The 11,573-nt window shown below is 38.4% G+C and overlaps 1 protein-coding gene across 1 annotated transcript; it reads right to left on the minus strand.

The window, feature by feature from the left end:
* Positions 1-4,919: 4,919 nt before the first annotated feature.
* On the minus strand, positions 4,920-11,263 carry LOC127209849 (disintegrin and metalloproteinase domain-containing protein 26A-like). Its single transcript, XM_051169482.1, has 2 exons — positions 9,225-11,263; positions 4,920-5,034 (listed from the first exon to the last, which is right to left on the minus strand). The coding sequence occupies exons 1-2, from the start codon at positions 11,252-11,254 to the stop codon at positions 4,920-4,922; spliced, it is 2,145 nt and encodes a 714-aa protein (XP_051025439.1). The 5' UTR covers positions 11,255-11,263.
* Positions 11,264-11,573: the final 310 nt, after the last annotated feature.

The following is an 11,573-nucleotide window of genomic DNA, read 5'->3' on the forward strand; positions in this document are numbered from 1 at the left end:
CACAGAGTCTACTAATGAAGGCTGGTGAGGCACATGGCACTTGTGGCCTTCCTGTCCATAAGTCGTAAATCAGAGGGGAAAGGAGAACACGTTTTGAAACGGGGAAGCCCAATGAAAATGTGTGCAGATGGTCCATAGGCAGCTTATATGCTTATGGAACACAGACTCTAATTGCTTTAAAAATAAGCCAAACTGCCTTCAAAAGCAAAGGACTTGATTATACATAGTCTTGAAACTTTAGGATCCTAATGCACCGCTTTGGAGGTTTCTGATGTATGCAGTATCATTTCTACTGCCAGGACATTGCAGACTAATACATAGAAGAGTTCCAAATGGAATGAGATTATTTTATGAAAATTGAATATTTTGCATCTCAGGTAAAGCTTGAACTTTGAACTTTTTTTTTAAAGATAAAGTTTCAATACTGAACTCTTTCTTTTTAGATGAAAATTGAGTACTGGGCTCTACTTTCTCAGCTGAAAATTGAGTAATGAGCTATTTTTTCAAGTGATGTTTGAAAACTACAATTTTTCTTGTGTAATAACTTTTTCTCATATAAAAACTAACTAAACAATAAATAGTAACAAAACCCAAAATTAAATCAACATGCTTTGATTATATATTCCTCTTTTAACTGTTTTAACAGAGACTGGGCTACTGTTAACACTAAATTCAATATCATTACCAGGCATTATGATGGGTGACCCTCCTGACTTCGAAAAAACATCATGCCAAAAATTAACTTAGGAAGAAAAGGGTTATTTTGTTTTGGAGCTTGTAGTCCACAATCAACACAGAATTAAAATTCCCTCTGTCATTTCATCACGGTTTCTCAAAAAGCCTTGGTTTGGATTATACCCCAAAGCTTTCATATGCTGGTGAGAAAAATGTGTGTATTCTTTGGTGTTTGGGTACAATATTCAGTAGCTATTTTGATGTACACTGTCAATTAATTTTGATATTTACTTATATTTTTTCTCCAATAGATTTCTATTGAGGAAAATAGAGTATTGAAGCCACATATTTTTAATGGATTGATGTTAAATTCTCTTAGGAAATAGCATACACAAAAATTTGGTGTATGCATGTTGAAATCAGTAAGTTTTTTTAATTAAGTGCCCCTTGGATAGTGCCCCACTTTATCTTTTCTGATTAGATTTATGAAGTTTACTCTATAGGATAATGTGAAAATTAAGCCTGCTTGTTTCCTGGTATAGGCATGATTGGCCAGATTAAACCGTGTATAGAGTATAACATGTGGTATTCAGCTGATGGGATGGCTATTTTGGCTGTCAACTTGACCGGAATCCACAAATGGAGAGCACACCTGTGAGAAATTTTCTGCTTGGTTTGAAGTGGGTGAATCCACACCTTTGATCTTGAGGCTGGAAGATATACTTAGGTCGATAATGAGGAACTAGAAGGTGCTTCCTCCTGCCTTTAATCCAATTCTTGAGTCTAAAAGACATACCTTTAATAAGGGCCATACCCTCTGCTGGAAGTCTATATAAAGACATAGAAGAAAGAAGCTTTTGCTCTTTGCCTGCTTGCCCTGGTCTTTCTGGCACATCCTGTCCTTCATGGGAATTGGAACCCAATTCCAATATAGAGAATACTCTCAATTACAATAGTTAACATGTGGAAAGAAGAGGCTTCAATCAGTGAAATAGGACTAGAGCCATTGATATTGTTTAAAAAAAAAAAAATCAATCACTAGGTGGAGGTCTATGTTCTGAGTTAAGAATAAAGATTACCTTGATGACGTTGTTCTAGAAGAATGGTGTACATACCTCTAAGTGCTTAGAACAAGGCTGAACAACAGGGATGGGTTGAGTCATTTACGAAGATAGCCCAGGGTTCAAATAAACCTTTCACCAACTTTTTACAATTATTAACTACAGCTCTGAATAGAGCAATATCAGATCCAACTTCTAGAAAATTTTTAATTGAATCTTTAGCCCTTAAAATGCTAATGCTGAATTCAAAAAAGGCTATTAGACCTTAGGTGCCAGATCCATACCTCTTTATGAATGGATTAAAACTACTGCGGATATAGAATCTAATGCTCACAATTAAGTTGTGTTTGGACAAACAATTACAGGAGATATAAAAATGCAACATGCCAATTGCTGTGGCTGTGAAAGATCAGGTCACTCCCAAAAGAACTGGAGACAAACAATTCCTAAGGAAAAATTCTTCTATAATAATAATAATTCAGGGAGAAAGTTCCTGTAAAATGTAGAAGATGTGAAAGGAACAGACTGTACATCTTTCAAAGATATTCAAGGCAATTTTTTAATGTCAGGAAGTTGACTAACGGGGCTTTGTGCAAGGCCCAACAAGAAAAAATATAACATGAGCTGTTGATGTACTTTTAAACAACTATTTTTATTTTGGGTTCCTTATACCTCTTTATCTCTTTTCCATCCTAATACCTTCCAACACCCCAACACCAGGTTGGGAAGAAAGAAGGTTAGTGGGGAGAGGAGGCATAGTTTTCCTTAGTTGCTTCTTGCTGTTTAGGGTTGTCGGGTTCCTTGGGGCAAGTCCAATCCTCATTTTAGGACATCTCTGACTTCTTGTCTTACTGCATCAACAGCAAGCAGGACCAGCAGGGAGGAAGTCCCAGCAGTCTTCCTCAGAGCTCCCAGTCTCTCTTTAGGTCTGGCTTTTATTCCCACTGGCAAAGACCATGCTCCTGTAGAAGGTAGTTCACAGCTAACAAACATCACTTGCCCTCTTAGGAGGCAGTTATCAACAGGACAACTGGAGCAACCCCCATATCCCATCCCTGGGATTAAAACAGAAACAAAAAAATGTTTACATATAAACCAAAACTTCAACAATGAGCCATTTGTTTCCTGTTTACTAAGGAAAGGGTATTCTGAAAATAACTTGTTATAAAAACAAAAACAAAAACCTAGTAGTTTGATTTTTACTAATAAAAACACAGGATCCCGATGCTGGGGTGAAAGCATACTAGCTCAGAAAGGCAGAGCAGCACCCAACTGACCTTCCTACTCAGCTCACTTCTCAGAAGAAAAAGTCTTTTTTACTCAAGTCATGCTCCAGATGGAAAAAGCCAAAAGCCAAAAGCTCTTTCTTATTCTCAATGCTGTCTTAAATACACTTCTTTCAATGTCCCTTCTTTCTGTTTAATCTTTGTCAGCTGGTTTCTTCCTCTGCCTCTTGACCTAAGGTTAACATTATTTAATCTTGTTTACAGAAAGCTCTTGGATTAAAGGTATGTGCTAGGGCTGAGCTACACCATAACTACCTGTTTACAATAAACAGAAAGCTCTTGAATTGAAGGTGTGCATTGGGGACGAAACGCACCAAACAATAAATAGGATTTTACAGTTCTTAGTCTCAGGGTTCACAATGGGATCAAATATCCTACACAGCAACTAGAAAAATAAAGGCCTGATAGGACAAATAGGGCTACTCAATAGTTAAACAAACCATTTAACAGAGATAGAGTGATTCCTGTGGATGAAACAAGAGATTCTAGAGATATCAAAACAAAACAAAAGAAAGAAACAACAACAACAACAACAACAAACAACAACACCCAGATATCTTGGCAAACTACTATAAGTAAGAGAGCAAAGTTAAAATCACAGTTAGATGGATCTGAGATTGAAGAATTAGTGGATACTGGAACAGATGTAATTATAATCTCACAAGATTCTTGAAATCCAGTGTGGCTACTTCAAAGGGTATCTACACAGCTCCTAGGAATTGGGACATTGTTTCAAGTAAAACAAAGTTTAAAATAGATTAAATGCACAGCACTAGAAGGTTATGTAGGTTCGTTAAAGGCATGTGTGGCAGATATAGCTATGAACTTACGCAGAAGAGATTTATTGCAACAATGGGAAGCACAGATTAACATTCCTCAAACTGTAGAGACAGGCTGTAAAGAAGGAGATGTTCCTAATAAAGAAATTAAAAGATGTTATTAAAGACAGTTACAGACTGGCCACGCTGACCATAAGCAGGATGTAGCAGAGATTGACTCTTAACCTTTATATTGGAGAGCCATTGCTGGTAGATAACCAGCAAATGTGAATTGTTTTAATTGTGGTAAGAAAGGTCATTTCAAAAGAGATTGTAGGCTAGGTGTTCCTGGAAAACAATGTTTTTTACTTATATTTAAAAAAGGGAAGGCTCCAGAATATGTAGAAGGCATGGCAAAGGCTGACATTAGACTAATGAATGCAGATGAACAAGAGACAGACAGGGTAACCCACTGTTGGGAAATGCTCATAGAATGTAAGGGGGAAATAAAATCTCCCAGAGATGGATTGAATAGAGCTTTGTTGAGTTTAGAGTTTTTGAATGTCTGGGAGATATATATATCACAGCTATATAGTCATAGTCATTAAAAAAAAAACAGCAAGAGTATGTCTCAATTGTGAACATGTATGCTCCAAATGCAAAAGCAGCACACTTATAAAAGAAACATACTAAAGCTTAAATCACACGTCAAATCATACACAGTAATAGTGGGAGACTTCAGCATCACACTCTCGCCAAAGGACAAGAAACAGAAGCCAAATGGGGGAAACAAAGAAACTAATAGATATCATTAGTCAAATGGACCTAACAGATATCTACAGAACATTTTACCAAAACACAAAAGAATATACCTTCTCAGCACCTCATGGAACCTTCTCTAAAACTGATCATACACATTGTCACAAAGCAAACTTCAACAAACACAGGGAGATTGAAATAATCCTTTGTATCTTATGGATTAAGCTGGAACTGAATAATATCAGACGTAAAGAAAGTCTATAAACTTACAAGAACTGACTAACTCCCTACTCAATGACTTCTGGATCACAGACAAAATTAAAAAAAAAATCAATTAAAGACTTTCTAGGATTCATTGAAAATGAAGGCACAAGATAAGCTCATTTATGAGACACAATGAAAGCAGAGCTAAGAGGAAAGTTCGTAGAACTAACTGCTGCTATAACAAAATTGGAGAGATCCAATACTGGCAACTTAGCAACACATCTGAAAGCTCTAGAACAAAAAGAAACAAACAAACCAAAGAGAAGTAGATGAACTATGTATGGGCTGAATTCAATAAATTAGAAACAAAGAGAAAAGAATCAATGAAACAAAAAGCTGATTCTTTTAGAAAATCAACAAGATAGACAAACCCTTAGTCAAACAAAACAAAACAAAACAAAAACAAAAACAAAATAACAACAACAAACTATTTCATGAAATAGAAACAGAAAAATCATTACCAAACTCATTCTATGAGGCCAGTCACCTTGATACCTAAACCACATAAAGGCCCAACAAAGAAAGAAATTCTGACCAATTTCTTCTGTGAACATTGATGCAAAAATACTCAATAAAATACTCACAATCTGAATCCAAGAACAGATAAAAAATATCATTTCCATGACCAAGTAGGCTTTATCCCAGACATGCACAGGTGGTACAATATATGAAAATCCATCAATGTAATGCTTCATATAAGAAAACTGAAAGAAAAAAAACCACATGATCATCTCTTTAGATGCCAAAAAGCATTTGACAAAATTCAACACCCATTGATGTTAAAAGTCCTTGAGAGATCAGGAATACAAGGCACACACATAAACAATAAAAGTAATATACAGAAAGCCTATAGCCAACATCAAACTAAATGGAGAGAAACTTAAAGCAATTCTACTGAAATCAGGGACACCACAGTGCTGTTCACTCTCTCCATATCTCAATATAGTACTTAAAGTCCTAGCTAGGGCAATAACACAACTAAAGGAGATCAAGAGGATACAAATTGGAAAGGAAGAAGTCAAACTATCACTATTTGTGGATGATGTAATAGTGTACATAAGCGACCCTAAAAATTCTACCAAGGAACTTCTACAGCTGATAAACACCTTCAACAAAGTGACTGGATACAAAATCAACTCAAAAAATTTTAGCCCTCCTTTATACAAAAGACAAACAAACTGAGGAATAAATTATGGAAACAGCACCATTCACAATAGCCACAAAAACATAAAGTATATTGGTGTAACTCTAACCAAGCAAGAGAAATACTTGTATGGAAAAAACTTCAAGTCGGAAGAAAGAAATTGAAGAATACATCAGAAGATGGAAAGATCTCCCATGTTCATGGGTCAGTAGGATTCACATAGTTAAGATGGCCATCTTACCCAAAGCAATCTAGATATTCAATGCAATCTCTATCAAAATGTCAACACAATTCTATACAGACCTAGAAAGATCAATTCTCAGCATCATATGGAAAAACAAAAACCCAGAATAGCTGAGACAATCATATACAAGAAAAGATCTTCTGGAGGTATCTCCATCCCTGATCTCAAGTTGTACGAAGAGCAACAATAATAAAAACTCCATGGTACTGGCATAGCGAAAGACATATAGATCAACTGAATCAAACTGAAGACCGAGAAATAAACCCACATACCTATGGACACTTGATTTTTTGACAAAAAAAGACAAATTCCCACAACAGAAACATCTTCAACAAATGGTGCTGGTTTAACTGGATGTCTCAGGTAGAAAAATGCAATAGACCATTGTTTATCACCTTGCACACAACTAAAGTCCAAGTGAATTAGAGACTCCTCATAAAATCACAAATCTTTTAGAAGAAAAACTGGGGAAGAGCTTTGAACTCATTGGCACAGGAGACAACTTCCTAAGCAGAATGCCAAAAGCTCAGGCTCTAAGATCAACAATTAATAAATGGAACCTCATTAAACTGAAAAGTTACCATAAGGCAAAGAACACTGTCAACAGAACAAAATGACAGCCTACAGACTGGGGAAAGATCTTCACCAACTCTACATCTGACAAAGGGTTATCCAAAATATATAAAGAACTCAAGAAATTAAACACCACCAAACCAAACTATCCAATTAAAAATGAAGTACATAATGATACAGAGAGTTCTCAACAGAGAAAGATGGGGAGGCCTGGTGGCACTCAGAGGAAGGATAACAGGCTATCAAGAAGAGACTTGATACCCTATGATCATATACAGGGGGAGGAGGTCCCCCTCAGTCATAGTCATAGGGGAGGGGAATAGTGTGAAAGCGGGAGGGAGGGAGGGCTGGGAGGATACAAGGGATGGGACAACAATTTAGATGTAATATAAATAAATTAATTAACAAAAGAAGTATCAAATGGTCAAGAAACAAAGAAATGCTTTGCTTCAGGGAAATGCAAATCAAAATGACTGAGATTTCTTTTACCTTACACCTGTCAGAAAGGCTAAGATAAAAAACTTGAGGGACAGCACATGCTAGCAAGGATGTGGGGAAAGGGGAAGACTCCTTCATTGCTGGTGGGAGTGCAAACTTGTGCAATCCCTTTGGAAATTAATCTGATGCTTTCACAGGAAACTGGGGATAGTGCTACTCTAAGAGCTAGCTATACAACTCTGGGCCATATACCTGAAAGATGCTCCGCCATACAAGGACGTGTGCTATGTTTATGGCAGCGCTTTTCATAATAGCCAGATTCTGGAAACAGCTAGATGTCCCTCAACTGAAGAATGAATAAAGAAACTGTGGTATGTTTACACAATGGAACACTGCTCCGCTATTTAAGAAAAGGAAATCTTGAAATTTGCGGGCAAATAGATGGAACTAGAAAGGATCATCCTAAGTGAGGTAATGCAGACTCAGAAAGACACCCATTGTATATACTCACTTATAAGCAGATATTCGCCAAATAATACAGGATACCCACACTACAATACACAGACCTAAAGAACCTAAATAACAAGGAGGACCCTAGGGAGGATGCTTAATTCTCATTCAAAAGGACAAACAGAATAGACACCGGAAGCAGTTGAAGAGTAGGAACAAGATGGGAGTCTACAATAGAGGTCTTCTGAAAGACTCCACCCAGTGGGGGATTGAAGCAGAGGCTGAGACTCACTGCCAAACTTCGGGAGTCTTACGGAAGATAGAAGGACCTGGAGTGGACAGGAACTCCACAAGGAGACCAGTGGAGCCAACAAATCCTGCCAAGGGGTATGTGCTGAAGAGACTGATGTACCCACCATGGACCACGCATGGTGTGGACCTAGACCCTCTTCCCAGATGTAGTAGACAGGCAGCACAGTCTCCTTGTGGGTCCCACAATATGGGGAGTATGTACTACCTCTGACCTGGACTCTGGTGCCCACTCATTTATCGTTTTCCCCTAGTGGGGCAGCCTTGCTAAGCCACAGAGGAAGAGGATATACAGACAGTCCAGACGAGACTTGATAGGCTAAGGTCAGATGTTAGGGGAGGAGGGCACTCCTTTCTGAGGACTAGGGGAGGTGAGGAGGGGGTGAGGGAGAGAGGGGGGTGAGGGTAGAAGAGAGGGACCAGAACACAACAAGGGAAGGGCCTACAATTGGGATGTAAGGTGAACAACAGAAAAAGCATAAAGCTCAGGAGAGGTAATTGGCCATATGGCACTCACAGACTACAAGAAACAGGATATTAACTTACAAGCTAGTATGAAAACATGCAAAACTTTAGCCTAGGTGATTATAAATAATAATAAAGTATCAGAGGGATCTGGGGGTGAGGTTGGAAAAAACACAAGCTTCCAGAAAATGTCTTACTGTATCTCACTCTGGCTCACCTAGGGGCAGATTTAGCACACATGAATTGCCATCAGTGAATAGGTTTCATGGGTCCTTCTCTGTATGTGCAAAGCAAGAAGAAAAGGGAAAGGAGTTTAGAACTGAGAGAAACCAAATGCACAGAATCACACATAGAGGTCTATGGGCTATACCTGTGCTTATGGAAGACAGACATAAATTTCATTAAAAGTAAGGCGACAGTTTGTTTATAATAAAGAAAAGTATGAATGTGGTAGGACTTTCTTTTATTTGGTGGTAAATACTTCTGATACTTAAACATGCCAGGTCTCTAGAACGTTGGCCCTGGGATCCCAGATACACACAGTGATATTTCTATGTTCAGAAGTCTACATACTAATAGATAGTGAAATTCCAGTAGGATACATACTTTATATATTTTTATTTATTTATTTTTGTTGTTGTTGTTTCTGTTCGACGTCGTCCCTCTCAAGTAAATTTTAGTGTGAAATTTCAGGTTTTTGCCTATCCCTCTTCTGACTCATCTTCAGACATTTTTTTCTTCAGAATTAGAGCAAGGAAAAAGAATAACAAAACCACAAGAGGAATTAAAAGAAACCACAGGTTTTTTTTATGCTTAGGTGGCGGCTTCTTAGTAATTGTCCCTGGAGGTGGTCCACTGTCTATACTACCTCCAAAGCCCAATGCTAGACAGTATGGTGGGGCCCACTTGAAACGACAATGACAGTGGCGTTTATTGTTGCAGATTCCATGCATATTGCAGGCTCTTTCTGAACAGTTAGTGTGAAGCACAGACTTCCTGACACAACTCCCTTTAATGCACAGCTGGTGGGACCCACAAGGGGTTCCATCTTTCACTGATCCACTGTCATACAACCTACTTCCAAAATGATATTCCATGGACCAGCACATCATATTTTGGAAGTGAGTCCAGTGCACTGTTTCATGGCTTCTTCCTTGTGGAATCTTTTGCACATTCTCACACTGAATTCTTCCACAGAGTACATCAGTAGGATTGCATCGCCTATAGGTATAGCTGTTGTTACCACAGTTACCAAATCGGTCACCACGTTTGTTCATTTCCATGTAGCAAATTTCATTCGCACTCCTAGCTTCATTGCCAAAAATTCTCTGACACTGTTCCTGACGCCCATGGCATTGCATTTCATAGCAATAACCTTTCGTGCAAGGACTGCCGTCCTCTTTATATGCATCTTCTGGACACTCTGCTGAAGTGCCATTGCACCACTCTGGAAGGTCACATTCACTTTGCTCTTCTCTACACACTGTGCCTGGTTTAATGAACTGGCAATCTTTACAGCAAAGCCCAAAAGCACATTGAGCACCAGATCTGAAATTACAATCCTCCCCACAGCATGAATCACGGACACAGGAGTCAGAGTCTCCGCAATCACACTGCTCTCCTTCTTCGACTATGTTATTCCCACAGGTGGCTGTCGTGTTTAATGCCATAGCTACATCTGGAATATTGTGCACACAGGTTTTTCTCATAACAACTGAAAACATTTCTGAATAGCTACAGTTGCTGAATTTGTCAGAATTAGATTTATACGGGGCCATTATGCATTGTCTTCTCCCACAAGTACATCCATATTTATCATGAGACATGCCCAAATTATGACCCATCTCATGCGCTATAATGAATCCCATGTCTGACATTGAATCAGAAACAAAACTGTTAACTGCACAATTATTACCTGAACAAACAGTAGCTACATTAGCTAACCCTAAATACTTACCATATCCTTGTCTGGCAAAAAGATGTATAATATCGTGTCTAATTTTATTGCCAATGTTTTTTGCCTTCCAATTGCAGAAATTAGGTAGGACCTTAAATATACTTTCTTCCACATTGACATGATTTTTTTCAGTCCAAATTTCAAGTGAGGTTAAAACCACTTCTAGATCTATTTGAGTATAATATTTATTTATTGAATTGACCATTAGCAAAATATCGTGAAGACATTTTGTCGTATTGTTTTTTCTATGAACGTACCGTTTATTGTCTAATACCACAAAGTATTCAATATACTTGTGGTGGGTCCACCAGTTCTCAAATGGATTTTGTAAAAGTATGGAGTCACTGCTTTCTTGAAGCTTTACTTGTCGTGCTATTTCCTCTTCTGTTAATGCACATTTCATGGGAATCGACTCTGACTCCTCACTGTCCATTTTGTAGGCCAGATGTTCAAATGTGGAAGTTGACCCCTTGGGCATGATTTCGTAAGTTGTGCCGTTTATCCCTAGTATGCCTTGCAAGCTCCCCAAACAGGTGTTAATAATTACTGTGGATTCTGGATCTTCATCCACATAGCCATGGTAGTAGCAGTCACCCTTCACAAAAGGCTGTTCTGCTAGGAGATCTCCTTTGTCACTGTAGGTGAACAGTAAGAAGCTTCTGGATATAAAGTTTTTCTTGGGCTCCAAGGTGATAATGTGTCGCTGTCCCCCAAAGTACAGCCTATAGGAGAGCCAGTCTGGGGGATTACGTTTCCGAAAGTCAGTGACCCTCAATGGTACCACTACTTCTGGAGGGCTACGGTATTTAGAATGTCCAGTTGGTGACCATTCAGAGAAGAGCAACATCCACAGGCAGAGCTGAAGGAACATGGTCCTTTTGTGGATCTGTGGGCCTCAGCCACAGATGCCAGAAAGCTTTGCTCTCCTAGTCCTCACTTTGTCTGGATGCATGCAGCATTGGCCTTTAATGATGTGTCCTCTGGTAGAGTTGATAAATCAGAGCACCAGGACTAAAAGAAACAGTGAAATGAAGGGCAGACAAGGTTATAGGTAAATCATGTTCAAGTCAGGCTAGAAGATGAAACAGCAGAGATTGGGCTAAAATAAATTAATGACTTCCAAGATGTGTGAACAGTGTACATAAATTTTGTTTAATTGTGGTATTAATATACTTGTTCATCTGCATTTA

The sequence above is a fragment of the Acomys russatus genome, chromosome 27 (genome assembly GCF_903995435.1).
Source record: "Acomys russatus chromosome 27, mAcoRus1.1, whole genome shotgun sequence".
Classification (NCBI taxonomy): domain Eukaryota; kingdom Metazoa; phylum Chordata; class Mammalia; order Rodentia; family Muridae; genus Acomys; species Acomys russatus.